The 20,072-nt window shown below is 36.1% G+C and overlaps 1 protein-coding gene across 2 annotated transcripts in view; it reads right to left on the bottom strand.

Moving 5' to 3' along the window:
• Positions 1-682: 682 nt before the first annotated feature.
• The window catches only part of Pafah1b1 (platelet activating factor acetylhydrolase 1b regulatory subunit 1), an 80,462-nt gene continuing 61,072 nt past the window's right edge, over positions 683-20,072 (bottom strand). For both annotated transcript variants that reach the window (XM_005327923.5, XM_040269298.2), the window contains exons 6-11: positions 15,323-15,491; positions 13,529-13,631; positions 11,978-12,206; positions 8,921-9,022; positions 5,502-5,658; positions 683-4,582 (exon numbers count right to left, since the gene is read on the bottom strand). In XM_005327923.5, the coding sequence (XP_005327980.1) occupies positions 4,509-4,582; positions 5,502-5,658; positions 8,921-9,022; positions 11,978-12,206; positions 13,529-13,631; positions 15,323-15,491 (834 nt within the window). In that variant the 3' untranslated portion in view covers positions 683-4,508. The remainder of the gene's footprint in view (positions 4,583-5,501; positions 5,659-8,920; positions 9,023-11,977; positions 12,207-13,528; positions 13,632-15,322; positions 15,492-20,072) is intronic.

Below are 20,072 nucleotides of genomic sequence, written 5' to 3'. Positions count from 1 at the left end.
CGAAGGCAAATTATGTTGTTGCTTAAGATCCAGCTTCCAGTAGGGGAGGCTACTTCCAATAGGAGGCAGGAAAACAGCCGAGTTGTAAGAAGAGCCACCACCTCATTTAAAATCTCTTTGTATGTGAAATAATGCGGTAGATTTCATGGCCACCCTTGGGGATATAGGCACCAGCACAATAGCCTGGGGATTAGGCAGGACACAGCACAGAAAATGGTTGGGCTTCTAGGGGTAAAGATTCTTATTTTGGTACATTTTAAGCAAACTTTCAATATTAAGGATCTTCATGAATCCAGGGTAAGAGAGGGTCACTATCTCTGGAATTGAGTCTTTGTAGAGGGGGTTGTATAGGCTTCACTGCTTTAGCTCTTGGCTTCAGCTCTCTGGACAAGCTGTAGTCAGAGAATGTACAGCTAGAAGGGAGGATGGGGCTATAGCTACCCAACACAGTCAGCTCTGTGCACACTCACCAGACCAGACCTCTACTGTGGAGCTGCTTCCTCCAAATAGAGGGAAGGACACATCAAAGCCATGGCTGGATGGCTATTAAGAAGAGCCTTCTGTCAACTGCTTGCTGCACAGGACCAACTTAGACTTTGTTCTGACTGGTCCCACTTCCTATTGACTGAATTCTTGCACCAGAACCCACCCCCACCAAAAAAAAAAAAAAAAAAATCAGATCTAGTTTTATAGGCATTTAATAGTTTACCAATTGGTACAATAAGATTTTTAATATGCAGAAAACATGAATAAATTTTGTTTTACACAGTCTGAGAGCAACAAATCTTACTGTAAAACACAAGAGCAATATTATATACATTCCTTTACTGATTTTTTTTTTAATTGTGTCAATATCTTCAGTTAACTCTTACAATCTGGGGAACTGTTTTCTCCAATTACCACCTCTACAATGTTCATACGAAATCAATGCTTGCCTTCATGTCAGTGTCAGGATCAGATTATAACTCGAAGATTTTGTATTTATTTCTAACATCTTCAGAGTGAACTTTAGGGATGCCTGAAGGATGGGCAGGACAGGAAAGCAGCTACTTACATGATATAGTGGAAAGATAAAAAGGCTAGTTCAGTTCAGTCCAGTTGTGACTTGTAAATCCAGCTTGCCCTCCCCCCCACCCCACTGGAAACAAAACAAAACCTTTTGCCACCAATTTTGTACATATCGCTTCTCTACCAGGAGATTCTTTGCATCACCTAGATTAATCAACACATTGGATTTATATACAGCTGGACAGAAAAAGTAACCATTTTAAGTGCCTTTTCCTTCAAACACTTTCAACTTCAGTTGCTTAAGGATTATCAAGCCACCACTGTCAACAAACAAAAATGTGTCCTCTATTTTTAAATAGTTTTTCTTTAAATTAAAAAAAAAGAAAGAAAAGAAATTATTTGATGACTGATATTACCTGGAAGTTCACACAGAAACAGAAAGAGGCAAACAGGAAAGCAGGGCACTGACAGTAAGGAGACTGGGCTTGGTGAATCTAGAGCCAAAGCTTCCAAAGGATTATAGCACGCTCCACAGCCCAGGACAACTTGCTAACACTAGTGATTTCAGATAGTGCTCTGGGCACACCATTGGTCACACCATACAGACAAAACAGGACGGTCTTAGTCTCCTAAAGTGCAAGATGCCATGTCAAAAAGCAACTATTCTTCAAGTGATGTCTAAACCAGTTTTTGTGACTTGCACTTGCAAAAGTGCAGCCAGAATTTCTTGGGCACGTGATATTAGGGTGGCACTGGAATGTCTGTTTTCACACATACACAATCGCACACACACACACAGTCAATAATCATCTGAGGATGCAATTCTACCAGCTTTTTATTTCTTAAATAAGTGGCCAATTTGAGAAAGTGACAAAGCAGCAGTGAACCTCTAAACCAATTAATAGTCCTCTACTTACAATCCAAACCAGTAACCTCATCATTGTCCTTATCCCAGGCAAGGCACAGGGTTAGACAGCAGACAGAGAAAACAGAACACAGAGTAAGAAAGGGCATCGACAGGGCAGTGTCAAACAACAGTGCAGGGAACCTCTGCAAATCTGATTCCAGATTGTGGATGGATTGCCCTCCCCCACCCCCTTCATGATTTAAACAGGGCTTGTTACATTTGGATCCAGTTGTGGACCATCCCTGAGATTCAATGTTCGCTGCTTCTTAAATGGACGATGTCTGGTAACTCAACTAAGCAGCAGGCTGTGGCAATCTCCCAAGTAAGGATAACTTTGTATAGAGTAATTGTTTCTCCTCCTTTGTCAACGACAGTCACTGTATGCTGCAGGGGAAGAAACCCAGCGAACAGCAGCTTTGTTTCCTTTACATCGGTACCATATTTCTTTTATCAATATCTGTGAGTGATTTCTAGATGTTGTGGCTTACCCTTAAACAATTCATGTTGCTACATGCTAAAAATGAATTAATACAGGACATTTATACATGTACAAACAAATGTTAAGATGCACCATTTCTATGTATTTATATTTCTTGAAATAAGACAGGAAATAGCAGCAAATGAGAACAAAGATAATTTCCATAGCATCTGTAGAAAAATCTAGTCAGAACAGCCAAGGGAAAGAAAAGATTTCTCAATGTAAGCAGGGTTATGAGGCAATATTGTCCTGAAAGTTAACCTACTATATTTAAGGAATTGACTAAAGATGTAATTTTTGTCCTCAAAAATAGCTATTAGTTCTCAAAACACTTTCCCTTCCAGAGACATTTCTCAGGAATTATTAAAAACAAAGAAGTAAACAACAAAAGACACACTCTAGACATTAAGCTGCTTCTAGTTAATATATATGGCCTATTCTGTGTGTGTACCTACAGGACATTAACTCTCACCCTTTGTCTTGAAATTTTTAGGAACCAAATTTCCATTAAATACTAAAAGGGACATTTGAAAAACATCCTATATTACACAAATTGAATAAAATGTAATTCAGAAAAAAAATAAATCTTGGTTAAACTGTCATTATTTCATTGCTTCTATTAACTTTTCAAATGACTCTCATTTAAAAAAAAGAAAGAAAACTGTTGTTTAACTAAGCAATGGAATTCTTTATTAATAATTGACAATGGAGTGGTATTCCAAGTCATGGATAAAAATTCTTAAACCTACTTAGTAATAACTTTGGATCAAAATATACAATATATCAGGGATGTGTAAAATGCTGAATGGCCACATTAAGGGGGGAAATAAAGGAAGTGATTTTCCTTTAGCTGGGAAAAATTCCCACAGAACCAGTTTTCAGAAGCATTGGGATCAAAAAGAATTTGTTCTAAAGCATGGTTGTGGTATTCCAAGATTTATTCTAGTTGAAACTTTTAGCACTTCTAAAACATGGAGGTTCTATGTGTGCCATATAGATATACAGACTTACCCACTTGATAGGCCCATATACTTACAAAACATTTATAAACAAAAGGTGAAAAAAACAGTACAATTTTTATGCACACTCCATTAAACCTTGTCAATTTTTTTTTTAACTTGCAAGTGAAACAATTCAAATTGTTAATTCCTGTTGAAAAACAAACTGCTGTTATTTCTCTCACTCCTTTAATATGGGCAAACATAACCTTTTCAATATTTCTATCATTATGTAATGCACATTGCACATCCCTAAAAAACATCAAAAACAAAGTGATTTGTATCATGACACTCAATGGGAAGATTAAATTCTACTTGGAAATCACATCACTATACAGTCTAATAGTAAGGAGAATACAACTAGAAGTATGTCTAGTGTGGAAAATAGAAGCTTAGAATATGAGTGTTTTTTAACCTGTTTACAAAGAAGACCCAAATGAAAGAAATGATTTGCTATTAGCTGCTGAGATTTTTCTTACGCAAGATTTACAATCATTTTCTTACATAAATATACCACTAGCCTTTGCTTGATAGGCTGCCAAAACAAACATATCCTATTGATTTGGCAAATGGGTCATGACAAAAATTCCAATGTATAATCCCCATTAATTACATAGATGGTTCAGAAGATTTTGTTATCTAACATCCTTAAAGATTTATTAAGCACACTTAAGTGATGTTACATAGATACACATTTCAGAAAAGCCCTAATAACCACCACTTTTCCCCAAATGAGGCCATCAAGTCAGGCACCAACAGATAGCAGAAAGAAAAACAGGAATTAATAATCCAACATAAAACGACACTGTCAACTATTCAGTTTAGTGCCCTAATTCAATTTATTAAACTTCTGCCTTCGTAGGCCTGGTGTGACCAATGCCAGCCCAGGTTTTTAAACCCTATGGTACTTCTAGACAACGTATGTAAATTTACAGTATACAATTTGGATTCACCATGCATGAATACTTTGTGTGTAACATTTAATAAGCTCAATCTACATCCAAAATAATTTACATGAAAGGACAATATTTATTTAAACAGAGCTCAATGGGGTAACCATGGTATCATCAGAGTGCATCCAGAGGAAAAAAGGGAGGAAGGGCCAAATGAGACTCGATCAACGGCACTCCCACACCTTTACTGTTTGATCTACACTGCCAGTAACCACATAGGGTGCCGTCTTGTGGAAATCTGGAAGAAAAAGAAAAGGCTTGCTTTCAAATCAGATCAGGACACAAATAAGCAAATCTAAGTGCCAAGATTAGTCATGTTTCTCTGTACATACAAATCTACACCAAGCATACCAACTGAGTTAGGGAGGAGACTCAATGATTAAATTCTTTTTTTAAAAAATGTATTTTTAGTTGTCAATGTACCTTTATTTTATTTATATGTGGTACTGAGAATCAAACCCAGTATCTCACACATGCCAGGCAAGTGCTCTACCACTGAGCCACAACCCCAGCCCCTCAATGGTTAAATTCTATATTAACACTTCAGTGAAAACATACTGGCCTAATCCAAAATGGGGTTCAAATCTTATTTATAAAGACAGTTCTACCATATCCATTTATTACTGAATAGGATGTTCCAGGCTTAGTACTAATGCTTTATATTCATGTTTAATCCCTCAAATATTACTGTGAGATACTCAATGGCCCTATTTTACAAAGGCTTTATGTTCACCATTAGGTTTACTACATTCCAGTGTATAATAACTTACTGTATTCACTATTTTAAATTCCAGATTTGAGTTCAGATGATAATTCCCTGAGTTCCTAGTACACAATACCACATGCCACAGGGAAAGCCTGTAGTATACAAACTAGTAGTAGAGAAAAATTAACCTTTAGGACTGTTAATTTTCAGTAAGTATTCTTTTCACAATTCTATTTTCAAAAATAAATCCTCTATGATGAAGAAAGTAATTTTTTTATCATAAGGCTAATGATGAAAAGAGGAATTTAAAGCAATGATAGGACTCCACAGTTTATTCTATTCGGCCCTGAAGCACTGTGGTCTTCTTACCTGGAAAAGTCCACAAAGTTACATAAAACTTTGCTACATATGGCACTCCAAAATTTAATAGAAACTTCATAACTGTACATACCCAAAGAGGTAACAAAGTGTTCATGCGCATTGAGGGTCTTCATGCATCTTTTGTTCTTGTAATCCCATACACGTAGGGTCTTGTCATCAGCACAACTCAAAATAAATTTCCCCCCAGAATGGAACAGAACTCCACGTACCCAGTTATCATGACCCACCTTAAAGACAAAAAGGTATTTGACTAGTAAAAGGGTAAATTGTTTTAAGTAGCATCTATGACTAATACATTATTACAGTGAAACTACGCATACCAGTATTCCCGAAAAATGAGACTGACCATTAAATGTTCTCACCATGAAAATGCTTACTATCTCAACAGGGCAAATCAATAAAAATCTTTACACTGGAAATACTGGAGCAAATTAATACAAATCTTTTTTTTTAAATGGCTATGTGGGCATCATGAGTGAACCAACATGAACAACATAAACCTACATTAAGAACATAGAGGTTGCTGGGCACAGTGGCACACACCTGTAATCCCAGTGGCTTTGGAGGCTGAGGAAAGAGGATCACAAGTTCAAAGCCAGCCTCAGCAACTTAGCAAGACCATGTCTCCAAAAAAAGAAAAGTCTGGGGATGCGGTTCAGAGGTTAAATGCCCTTCAGACCTCCCCCTATCCCCACCCCCCAAAAGAATGTAGAGGCTGAGGACAACTCAGTGGTAGATCATGTGTTTATTAGCATGCACAAGGCCCTAGTGTCAATCCCCAGCATGAAAAAAAATAAGATGAATTGTATTAAATATTCTTTTTGTTTTGGTTGTGCTAGGGATTGAAAACAGGGCCTTATGCATGCAAGGTAAACACTCTATTACTGAGCTATTCACCCTTCACTGGAAATTCTATATCCAAAACAACAAAAAAATCATAAAACTTTTAAAAAATGTTAAAAGAAAAAACCCACAATATTATATACACCAAAAAATGTGAACACCATAAAAGACCAAAAAAAGGGGTGTGGGGGAGAATAAGTTTAGGAATTCTAGATTAAAGGAAACCAAAATTAACAGAACAGGACCAGAAAATGCAATGTGTGATCCTAGACTCGATCTCAGGGATTAAAAAAAAGTTGTAAGGGACACTGTTGGGATAACTAAAGAAAATTTGACTATGCAGTGTTACCAATGTTAAATTTCTTATATGTGACTAATTTTATTGTGATTGTATACCTTTTTTCTTAGGAAATACAAGTTAAAGTATGATGACATCTATAGGAACTGAACTGGTTTACCGAAGTGCACAGACACATACAAATTACTAACTGGTGACTTTAGGTGAAGAATATATAAGGCATTTATTATATATCTATCCATCTGTTTATCTCCTGTCCCAACAGTTCTTTTCTTGCAATTTACCCTAAGAAATAATTAAGGGTATGAGATTTAGTTAATAAACATGTTCATCAAAAGACTGTAAACCAGGTGGCAAGAGTACACACCTATAATCCCAGTGACTTGGAAGACCAAGTTAGGTTCAAGGTCAGCCTTGGGAATTTGGCGAAATCCTGCCTAGAAATAAAAAGGGCTGTGGATATAGCTCACTGGTAGTGCACCCCTGGGCTCAATCCCTGGTACTGCAGTGGGGTCAGTGGGGGTGCCTGTAAAACTCTTTGTAAATCAAATGTCACATACTTTCTAAGTTTGCTACAAAGCAATACATATGGTATACCATTTTTATAAAAACATCACTTATCTGTTTATGCACTAATTTAAGAAACATATTACAGTACCTACCATATTAGACAATACACATATAAAATTTCACTGTGGAAAGTTACACTGGACAGCAAGTCTAGAAAAATACACTTGGAAGGCATTATCAAGTATGGTAGAACTGATCTGAAGGTGATTTTTATTTTCTTGTTTTAGCTTTTCTGTTTATTTCTACATTTTTCCAAAATGGCAATGACTACACTGCTTTTATAAAAAGTGTAAAAAAGAACTTTTTTTTTTTTAAAGACAGTAAATTAATAGGTCTTTTGTCTTGATTTACTCTTCCTTACTTGACCTTGTTTAAAATACTCTATTACCCTGACCTATAAAAAAATTACCAATCACTAGAGTTGTAAAAGCCTCTACAAGGCCAGGCATTGGGGCACACACCTGTAATTCCAGAGACTCAGGAGGCCAAGGCAGGAGGATGTGAGTGCAAGGACAGCCTCAGCAAATTAGTGAGGCTTCAAGCAACTGAGTGAGACCTTATTTCAAAATAAAAATGAAAAGGGCTGGGGATACAGCTTAATGATAAAGTGCCCCTGGGTCCAATCCTCAATATCAAAAGAAAAAAAAATAGCCTCTACAAAAGTCAAATTACATTTCTTGTGGCCATACGAAAATAAAGCAGGAAAAAAGTATCAGGACCTGAAAAGGATCCAGAAGCCTCCTATGGAAATTCATGCTGTCCTGGCTATTACAGATGACAGAGCATTCTTCCTAATTATAAATGCAGATCTACTTTTCTAACAGCAACATGGTATAAGTGAACACAGCTCACAATACTATGGGTTTATTTTTTTATTTTTTTAATCCCCTCCCTTTTTTTAGTGGTGGTGGTATTGGGGATGGAACTCAGGGGTGGTCAATCAATTTTTAAGGTGGCCCCTTTAAAAAAATTTATTTTGAGACAGGGTCTCACTAAATTGCTAAGGCTGGCCTTGAACTTGTGATCTTCCTGTCTCAGCCTCCTAAACTGCTAGGATTACATGTGTGCACCACCTCACCCAGCTCACCAGTTTATTTAAATCCACTCTTGTCAATGCTTCCATGTGTCTATCATTCTACAGAAACAGTCACTTTAACGTATGGTCAGCAACTGAAGAATTTAAACAAACATGATGGCAAGTTATAAAAATTGCTAACAAATTATACCCACAGAATCTTTCAGAATTCCCTTATGCAACCCAAAATATTCATAATCCTTTACTACCATTTATATATTCTCATGTGGAAATCCCAGTGTTCCTAAAATGAAGTATTTCCAAATCATAAAGCTAAAACAATTAATTTCAAAATGGTAAAATAAGCCAAATAAACTAGATCATATCAAGAAAGAGACAATGTTAAAAGAATTCATATAAAGAGTGAAACAGTCATTAACAAACATCAGAACTGATTACGTCTGCAGAACTTTCTACTCCTCCATGGGAAATAATATACAATTTTTAAAGATACAGTGATCTAGGACTCCTCCCAACACACACACACCCTGCCAGCACTGAATACCTTTGTAGATTTTTAAATATAACACTCTATAAAAATAACTTTCATGTCACTATAACAATGGAATCTTTATAAAGAAGTTACTTTTTAAAGCCCAGAATATTTGGGGCTTATTTTAGATTATTTACTAAGATATCAAAAAGCATCTAATTACAAACACAGTGACAAGACGAAAGAAGCAATGAGATTATACAAACTTACAAGGGTCATAAGGCACATGCCAGTACTGACGTCCCACATCTTAATAGTTTTGTCTCTGGATCCAGACAGCAAGAATGGCCCAGGCTTGCCACTTTTCTTAGTCTATAGAAAATGTGTAAAAATTAATTTTCTCATGAAAGAAGCTAAATAAGAATTATTAAATTCTTATTTTTTAATTCTATAAAAATGCAATTTTATTTTTAAAGAGAGAGAATTTTTTAATATTTATTTTTTAGTTTTCGGCGGACACAACATCTTTGTTTTGTTTTGTATGTGGTGCTGAGGATCGAACCCGGGCCGCAGGCATGCCAGGCGAGCGTGCTACCGCTTGAGCCACATCCCCAGCCCCAAAATGCAATTTTTTAAATCTTTTCTTTTTTCTTTTGTAGTACTGGGGATTAAACTCTGGGCCTCACACATGCTACGGAAGTGCTTTTTAAACTGAGCTATATTCCCTGTCACTTTATTTTGACAGAGTAGTGCTAAATTGCCCAGGTGTCATTGAACTTGCAGTCCTCCTATCTCCACGTCCCAAGTAGCCAGGATTACAAGTGTGCGCCACCACAGCTAGCAGCAATTTGTTTTTACCTATTGATATACACAAGTCTTTAGACACTATAGCTAGGCTATATAGAAAGGACCCAGATAACACTAATAGATGACAAATTTACTGCTTCAGACTTCTGTAATTAGGATAAAGGGAATGTGCAGGGCCCTGGGGATTCAATCCCCAGTACTGCTATAATTTTTAGACTATTTTTTAAACTATTCATTTTTTTAATATAAAGAACAGCCAAGATAAAAATTCATGACATGTAATAAGTAACACCACCAGAGGGCAGAATAAAGAATTTAATGCAACAGGCAGGGAGCAGTGGCACACTCCTGTAATCCCTGCAGCTGACTGAGAGTTCAAAGCCAGCCTCAGCAAGGCCCTAAGCAACTCAGTGAGACCTCGTCTCTAAATAAAATACAAAATAGGGGGCTAGGGATGTGGCTCAAGCGGTAGTGCGCTTGTCTGGGATGCATGCGGCCCGGGTTCGATCCTCAGCACCACATACAAAGATGTTGTGTACGCCAAAAACTGAAAAATAAACATTGAAATTCTCTCTCTCTTCTCTCTCTCTCAAAGATATTTCCCAATCCTAGTCTATTAAAAAAAAGTAATTAAAAAAAAATACAAAATAGGGCTGGGGATGTGGCTCAGTGGCCGAGTGTCCCTGAGTTCAATCCCCATCAATCAATCATTAAGCAAGCAAGCAAGCAAGCAATTGGGTAACCAAATAGTGATCACAGAAGCTTCATTTAGAAAAATAGCTGGGATTTCAGGGGAGATTTCCTCCTTTATTAGGATGTAGTTATAAAAATCCAAGAGAGGAGGGCTGAGGCTGTAGAATTCTTGCCTTACACATGTGAGGCACTGGGTTTGATCCTCAGCACCACATAAAAATAAAGATACTGTGTGCATTTACAGCTTAAATTTTTTTTAAAATGAAAATTCATGAGAGGAGTGCCACTAAAAGAATGTGAGCCAGGCACGGTGGTACACACTTATAATCCCAGCTACTTGGGAGGGTGAGGAAGATGGCAAGTTTGAAATCTGCCTCGGCAACTTAGTAAGACCCACCCGCAAACGTTCATAGATAGATAGATAAGGATGAAATGTAGCACATTACAAGAGTGCCCTTAGGTTCGATCTCTCGTGCCACAAAAAAGAAAGAAGGGGATTTTTAACCCATATAACCTATTCATAGAAATAACATCTGCAACTTATTTTTTTTTTAATTTTTGCAAAAGTTTTGCAATCTTTCATGGAAAGAATGCTAAGGATTGAACCAAGTGCCTCACACATGCTAGGCAAGCATTCTACTGCTGAGCTACAGCCCCAGCCCCTGAAACTTACTTTTAAAGTATTAATCATAAAGACGGAAATCATTTATATATATATATATATATATAACAGAATTCCAGACTCAGCAAGAATTTTTAATGATAAAGAGTAGCAGAGGCTTCCATATGAAGTCTTCATCTAAAACAAATACGTAGGGAGGCTGAGGCTGGAGCTGGGGCTCAGCAGTAGAGCGCTCGCCTAGAACATGCGAGGCACTGAGTTTGATCCTCAGCACCACATAAAGATAAATATGTCTAACTACAACTAAAAAATTACATTTAAAAAAATTAAATTAAAAAAATACACAGGGCTGGGGAAGTAGCATGGTGGTAGAGTACTTGCTTATTAGCATATATAGGGCTCTAGATTTGATCCTCAGTACTGAATTTTTTTTCTTTTGTAAAATTGTATATAAAAAAGTACCATTAAAAATTTAAAGATAGGGGCTGGGGATGTGGCTCAAGCGGTAGCGCGCTCGCCTGGCACGCGTGCGGCCCGGATTCAATCCTCACCACCACATACAAAGATGTTGTGTCCGCCAAAAAATAAATATTAAAATTCCATGTCTCTCTCTCTTTAAAAAAAAAAAAAAAAAAATTTAAAGATATTTAAATATTGAACTGCCCTTTGACATAAATGTATAGATAATTATGTACTTTTAAAGAAGGTTCTTCTTCTAAACGATAACTCTAAAATAACAAGCTTATATTTATACTGGTTTACTCTTATAACAATGACATTTCATATAAACTTAAATGATCACTTTTACTCTTTAGGAGAATCTATCCCCACAACCCATAAAATCAAGGGTCAGTTGAGAGCAATAATAACCACTGGCTAAAAATATTAACACAACAATAAGTTGGAAAGAGTAAAGAGTTTCATGATTCAGAATTCTAAAGTGCAAGTTTTTTTTCTCTTTCCACATTTTTTAATTGGCGCACTGCAGTGTACACATTGATGGGATTTATTGTTACACATTCATAAATGCACACAATATAAAAATAAAATTTGGCCAATATCACTCCTCAGCATTTCCTGTCTCCTTCCTTAAAGTGTAGATTCCTAAATGCATTAATAGACATGAAACAGAATCAGGAAAGTTGTCTAAGGTTCTAAAACATCAACAATAAAATCGTGGAATGATAATGTATATCACACAGTACCTCAGATCCTGTTGCTTCAGAGATGGAGGAATATGAGCTTTCTGGAGCCCAGGAAATGCATTCTACCACATGTTCATGTTCTCGGAGCTCGGCCTTGCACTCCTTTGTTGCTACGACCCATACGCGCACAGTCTGGTCATTGGAACAGCTGGCTATCAGAGTGCCATCCTGATTTGGCCGCACCATACGTACCCATTCTCTGTGTCCCGTGAATGTCTTCACACAGTAGCTGTCAACATAAGTAGTTATTTACATTGTGAATGACAATCATCAGGACACTTTACAGAAACTTTATAGATACAAAAATAGCTATACATTGGAATAAAGAGAACAGAACCAAAAATAGCTATACATTGGAATAAAAAGAACAGAACAAGCAAGTCAACAAAATAAATCTAAAATCCTGGTTAATAAAAGATGGGCACAAGCCAGACATGATGGTGTATGCCTGAAATCCCAGTGGTTTGGGAGGCTGAGGCAGGAGGATCACAAGTTCAAAGCCAGTCTCAGAAAAAGTGAGGCCCTAAACAACTCAGTGAGACCCTGTCTCTAAATAAAATACAAAATAGGGCTGGGGATATGGCTTAGTGACTGAGCGCCCCTGAGTTCAAGATCTGGTACCAAAAACTAAAAAAGATGGGCACAGGACAGAAAATCGAATGCCAGTTAAAATAAACTGATAGGAATATTGTTAAGGAGCCAGCCCAACCAACAGAATCTAAAGGATAAAAGATACATAGAATAAAATCTTTCAAAATTAAAACAAACAATAAACCTATGGGAAAAAAAAATTCTAGCCATGCTGTGAAATAGATTATGTGCTACTAATCTGAGCAAAACCAGTCAGTTAAGATTTTGTTACAACAATCAAGTGTAACTTAAAGCACAAATTTAGCCTAACAGGGATACTATTATGAATGTTATTTACATTTTAATTTAAATCCAGACAGATTACCTAAAAGAAATCCACAAAAGAAAAATAAGTCAGCACATAAAATGGCTCTTAAGGACACAGAGTCTCTGTTATGTAATGTCTCTATGTTTCTTTTAGGGAAGCATTTGAAGATCAAACTTAGTTGTTTGTCATACAGTGCTAGAGATCGAAGCCACGGTCTCCCCCATGATAGTCATGCACTTTAGTACTGAGTTACATCTCCAGTCCTCTAACTTAAGTTTTAAAGTATATCAATAACTGGGCATGGTGGCACATGCTTATAATCTCTGTTATTCAGGTGGCTGAGGCAGGAGGACTGCAAGTTCGAGGGTAGCTTTGGCAATTTAGCAAGGTCATGTCTCAAAAAAAACAAAACAAAAACAAAAAAAAAACTAAAAGGGTGCACAAGTCCCTGAGTTAAACAGAGAGAAACTAAAAGGGGGCTGAGTATGTAGCTCAGAATTGAGTGCCACTGGTTTTAGTCCAGCACCATCAAAAAGAAAAAAAAAAATGTGTGACTACATGGTCATTCTGGATTAGAGTCAAAATTACTGAGCACTCAGAATTTTTTTTTTTTAAATTTTTAAACCTCTTTAGTTGATGCCTTTTCAACTTACCCAGTTTGCACTTCCCACATTTTTATAGTTTTATCCCTTGAGGCAGACACTATATGATCTCCATTGGGCATGATGGCTACTGAAGAGACATTGTGGTCGTGGCCTAAAACATATATAACACAGTAACATATTAAACAATATAGCACCAAAAGCAACTAAACTTCAGTTTACCAATGGCTTATACCATGGTATTAATATATCACAGCAAGTTCTCCTCCCCTCCTCCTTAGGACCAAGGACTAAACTCAGGGCCAGGTCTAGATACACCGAGCATTATATACATTTCATAAGATATGGATTTACACAAAAAAGAAATGAGTAATTAAAATGTAACCTGTACAACTGTTTTAAAATGCAGACAACAGTGTTTGAATATATTCAAACACTTTAGAGAGTGATGTTTACATAATGAGCACCAGGAAAATTTCCTATGGTTGATATTCTACAAGAAAGAAAATTAACATTTAAAATGCCAAACCAGATGGATTTTAAAAAATGGGAATCTGATGCTTTATTTGAAACACTTGCTGAGAATCATCTTTGTGTTGTTGTTGATGTTCATGCATTAAAAAAAAAAAGAAGGCATTATTTCATACATGTTGCTCACATTCTTAATAAGCTATGCTTTGTGGAAAAAGTCCCCGAAAATCCACATAAATATCGTATCACTTCAACAAATAAACAATAGTTAGAACAATCTTTTAAGTGAGAATGACAAGATATAAGCAACATAAAGACAGACCAATAACAGACTTTACAAAATATCCTCCGTGTAATCACAGCTTATTCATGCACCAAGACCACTAGCTAACCGTGTTTTTGTTTTTTTGGTACTGATCGTTAAACTTAGGGGCACTCTACCACAGAGCCACAACCCTGGGTATTTTTTTATTTTTTATTTTGAGACAGGATCGAAGTTGCCCAGGCTGGCCCAAACATGATTCTGTTGCCTTCCAAGTGACTGGTACTTCAGATGTGACACCAAGTCAAGCTACATAATTTAGTAAAAAAAAAAAAAAAATTTATTGCTCACATAGTGTTTCTTACATGAAATCTAAAACATTTATACTTAACCATATTTAAGGAAACAACAAAAATCCTTATACAGTGAGCACCTCCTATGTATCAAGATGACTACAGTTTTAATTTCATTCTATTCCCACAACTTTTATTTGAATAAGATGTCACTACTTCTATTTTCCAGATGAAAGAAGTTAGAATTTCATAATGCTGAAAGCAAGCAAGTTGAAATTTGAACCCAGATATCTGACTTCAAAGCCCATGCTATTTCCACAAAACCATACTGCATCAGGAAAAAGTTTCCAAAACTGTTTGCATCTTACAAGATCTTTCCTTGGCTCCTTAAATGTCTGAGCTCTGCTAATCTAACAATAAGAATGAATGTGGAACATTTAAAAATGAGCAAAAGACCCTGAGATCCAGTATTCATGCTTCCCACACTGAACAAGTGAGGGAAAAATGAAAGAAAGAGTGGGGGGACACCCAATAACTTAAATTTCTAAGTTTCACAAACACCAATAAAGTTTTTCTTATACAAAAAAAAAAAAACAGTATTTGAAAAATAAATTAAATATTCTACGTAAACTTCTGAGATATTTGAAAACAACTTTCAACCATTGTGGCTTATTCATGCAAGAGATACATCATATTTTTCTCCAGCAAAACAGTTAAGAGTTGAAGGTAGAATACCTGCATACTTTTAGAAACAATAATGCTCCTCTCTGAAATTTTACATTAGCAATTACTATTAAAGTACTATCCTCTATTCCTTACCATGCATGGTTCTAATGCATTCAAAGCCCTGAAAATCCCATAGTTTAATGGTCATATCTGCAGAACAGGAAGCCAGAAGCTTGCCACTGTGGTCAAAGGAAATGTCTTGTACAGAGTCTGTATGTCCCTTAAGAGTTCGTTCAAAATCTCCTGTCTCATAATCCCACACCTGTCAAGTAAAGAAAAAACTGGTTAACATCAACTCATGGCACCTTTCTTAGTCACATTTGCATTCAGCAGGCCCGTTCAGCACCTTATTGACTAATTAACTGAACAAGGAACAAAGAACACACACTATTACATTTTCAAGTTAAAATTGGTATTGTTTTCTATAGAAAACAAGTGATCAAAACAAACCTTTAATATCCCATTTATTATCTACCATAGGCATAATCATGCTGCTGTCAAGATAGCAAGACGTAGACCCTTACTAATGTGACAGCAGGTAATGTGTCACACTTTTTTGGACAATACTAGAGATTGACCTAAAGGTCTTGCATAGCTAGGCAAGTAATCTACTGTTAAGCTACATCCTCAGTCCAATATTTCAATGGTATGTGTAAGAAAGAGAGTGAGAGAGAGGTGGGGCGTGGAGGATACAAACAGACTAGAAATTTAATCTGGAGTTTTGTGTAGGCTAGGTAAGTACTCTACCATTGAGCTATATTCCTGGTTCATAAATAAAGAAATTTAAATGTAAATTGACAAAACAAAAAAACTTTAAGGGGCTATGACACACATTTATATGTAGAATATTAGGTAATATAACAGAGTACTCAATTCTACTAGACTAGCAGAGCTCAGACATCTAAGAGGCCAAGGGAAGATTTTATAAGATGCAAATCATTCATGAATAACAAACTTTAACAAAAGCATATATAAGTTTGATTTTTTAAAATGAAATAATGGTTACCTTTTTTGGCACAATACTTGGGTCTGAACCCAGGGATTTGCATGTTAGGCAAGTACTCTTTATCATTGAGCTATATCTCTAGCCCTTTTTGTTGTTTAATTTTGAAACAGGGTCTTATTACATTATCCAGGCTGGTCTCAAACGTCCTGAGCCTCCTGAGTAGCTGACAGTGCAGGCATACGCCACCACACTCAGCTTACAAATATATTTTCAATTATTCATTACTAGTTTATAGAAATACAATTACTTTTTGTATATTAACCTGGTATCCTGTGATTCTCTTAAATTCAGTCATAGTTCTAGTAGCTTTTTGTGGTAGAATCTTTGGGATTTTCTATGTAGAAGATCGTGTTGTCTGTAAATAAAGACAATTTAATTTCTTCCTTTCCAGCCTGTAGCTAAAGCTAGAACTAAAAGCTCTTAGAAAAAAACAGGCATAATGTTTGTGATATTGGATTAGGCAATGGTTTCTTAGATATGAAACCAAAAGCATAAGCAAATAAAGAAAAATCAGAAACACAACTTTATGTTAGTGTACAGGATGCTTCATTTCCCCTTAAAGGCACATGGCCAGTTGTATATACCAAATGCCAAGCTTGGGGCTGTGGGATAATAATGGAAACCTCTATTCCAGTTGGGAAAAGAAGAGAACATCCCCACCTCACTCCCATCATGGGCTTTCAGGAAAATGGGACCATGGTTTCAAGGAGGCAGTGAATGTTCTGCTGTCTGGTTCCTTTCCCTGACCCATAAGACTGACCTCAGGAAATCACAGAAAGTGAAATCTTGGATAAAGGAGCAAAGCTAGGGGACTCAGTGCTAGAGCACTTGCGAAGCAGGCACAAGGTCCTGGGCTCAGTTCCCAGCACCATAATTTAAAAAAAAATTACCAAACATTGTTTTTAAGGAATTCCTATTGATGATAAAACATTTTCATTATTACAGAAAACATTATGATGGACATCTTTAAATACTGAAAAAAATATATGCACTCATTTTGTAATACTTTGGTCAGAAAATGATGATGAAAAGAGTTAATGAGTTAAAAAGCAAAACTTTTAAAGTCCTTTATATATTCTACCAACTTGCTCTCCCATTAAGTTGGTTTGAAATGTAATGAGAATGCCTGCTTCATTAAAATATTTTTTAAATATTTTGTTTATTAGTTGTAGTTGGACACAATACCTTTATTTTTATTTTTACGTGGCGCTGAGGATTGAACCCAGGGCTTCGAACCCAAGCTCTACCACTGAGCTACAACTCCAGCCTTCATTAAAATCTTATCACTGGATATTCTTGTTTAAAAGATAACTTGAGATACACACACATACAAAAATAATCCTAATTTATATTTTTCTATTAGTAATAAGGTCAAAACTATTATTATGGTTGATTAGCCACTGCTGCTTCTTTCAATAGTTATCTGTTGTCTGTTCAATATACATTTTTCTACTAAGATGCTACTACTTTTCATATTTGTGTGGATTCTTTATTATAGACAGTCCCTGACTTAGGATTTTTCAATTTTATGATAGTGTAAGTACTCACATTGCAATCTGCTTTTCATTTTCAGTACAATATCCAATTAATTATATGAAATATTTAACACGTTATTTATAAAATAGGCTTTGGGTAAGATGATTTTGCCCAACTAGGGCAAATGTAAGCTAATGTGTTTAGAGCGTATTTTATGTAGATTAGGCTTTAGCTTAGGTGTGTTAAAGGCATTTTTTACCTACAATATTTTTCATTTACAATGGGCTTATCAAGACGTAACCCCATTTTAAGTCAAGGAGCACCTGTCTATTAAAGTGAATAATCTCTCATCTGCTTATTAGTTGAACATATTTCTGCCGTTTTGTTTGCTTTTTATTTTTTTAACAGTAAGAATTAATCCTGGGGAGAGAGGAATTGACAGAAGGTAGTTAATGCGTACACTGGTACAACTGGTTAGGTGGAATACCTTATTTTACCCCAAATGAATATAAAATTACTATGTGTTAATAAAATTAAAATAATTTATTAAGGAAATTATTACTTTTAAGTGACAAGCAAAAATAACATTTTAAAAATCTACATGATATAGTTAAAAATATTGTAAGGAAGCTGGGGGTGTGGTTCAGTGGTAAAAGTATGTGCTTAGCAATGCATGAAGCCCTGGGTTCAGTCTTCAGCTCCCTCCACCTCCCTTTCCCCCCAAATACTGTCAAGAACTGTTGTGAATATGGATTCTCTTTTTTCCCCTCAATTATTACAGTTGAAATGCTGACACATCTACATAAATGAATGGCCTTAAAAGGAAAGAACCTGTGGTATTTACCAAATGCACGCAAGAAATAATATAAATTAAGCCCTTAAACATCCATCTCTTAACATCCATCTGCCAGTCATCATAGTGTTACATACATTATTTCATGCTACAGAATCTTTTTTTTTTAACTATTTTTTAGTTGTAAATGAACCTTGAATTGAATCCAGTGCCTCATACATGCTAGGCAAACATTCTACCATTGAGCCACAACCCCAACCCCATGCTGAGAATCTTAAGACACAGATATTATTAACTCAATTCCCCAACAAATGAGAATATTGAACATATTCAACTATGCTCAAAAGAGTCACAAAATTACAATATCTTTATATTATGGCAATTGGGTTGTTTGTCTTTCGTACTAGGGATTGACACTTTAACACTAAGCTTCATCCCTAGCTCTTTTATTTTTAAACTTTGAGACAGGATCAAGCAAAGTTGCTGAGGGCTTCATTAAGTTGCCCAGTGTAGCTTCAAATTTGTGATCCTCCTGCCTCAGTCCCGAGTCACTGGAATTACAGGCAGGAACCACTATGCCTAGCAATGTTATGCTTATGAAATTCTAAGTTTTTCTTAGTCATCATTTAAAAATAACCTAGTTTGGGGTCTGGGGATGTGGCTCACTGGTAAAGAGCTTGCCTAGCATGTGTGAGACCCTTGGTTCAATACCCAGCACCACAAAAAAATAAACAAACAAACCTAGTTTTACCACAACTTCTCTCTCTCTCCCTCCCTTCCTCTCTTTATATTGGGGATTATCCACAGCCCATTTTTGTGTTTTATTTAAAGACAGGGTTTTGCTGAGTTGCTTAGGGCCTTGCTAAATTGCTGAGGCCTGGCTCTATAAATAAAAAATTAAAAGGGCTGGAGATGTAGCTCAGTGGTTAAGCACCCTGGGTTTAGTCCCTGGTACCTATGAATCAATCAATCAATTAGTAAATGGGAGAAGATACTTTACTTTTGTTTTGCTTTGGTGTTTGGTATTTATTATTATAATTTCTTAATACAGACTAGTTGATCCATTTTAACAATTTAGAAAGAACCCTCCATCTTTTTTTGAGAGAATGTTTTAAAATATTTCTATATTTTAGAATATTACCTTTTAAATAGGTATCTACATTTTTAGTCTTTTTATTTTTTGAGATAGGATGTGGCTCAGTGGTTTAGTGCTCCTAGGTTCAATAGCCAGTACCAATAAAAGATTAAAATAATTTTAAGATTAAAAAAAAATTTTTTTTTTTAAAAAAGATTCTTTGACAATTACCTGCCACCCACCCTCATGGCTCACCAGACCTCAAGATAGAAGTTACCAATTTAGAAACTAAAGAAATCACATAAGGAGGGGCTGGGATTGTGGCTCAGTGGCAGAGTGATTGCCTTGCACACGTGAGGCACTAGGTTCGATCCTCAGCACCACATAAGCCCTCTCTCAAAATTTTTAATTTTGAAGCAAGGTCTTACTAAGTTGCCAAGGCCAACTTTGAACTTGCCATCCTGCTGCCTCAGACTCCTAACTAGCTGTGATT

The sequence above is a fragment of the Ictidomys tridecemlineatus genome, chromosome 3 (assembly GCF_052094955.1).
Source record: "Ictidomys tridecemlineatus isolate mIctTri1 chromosome 3, mIctTri1.hap1, whole genome shotgun sequence".
Taxonomy (NCBI): Eukaryota; Metazoa; Chordata; class Mammalia; order Rodentia; family Sciuridae; genus Ictidomys; species Ictidomys tridecemlineatus.
The sequence above is the reverse complement of the archived record's forward strand: the minus strand, read 5'-3'. Positions and strand labels throughout refer to the sequence as shown.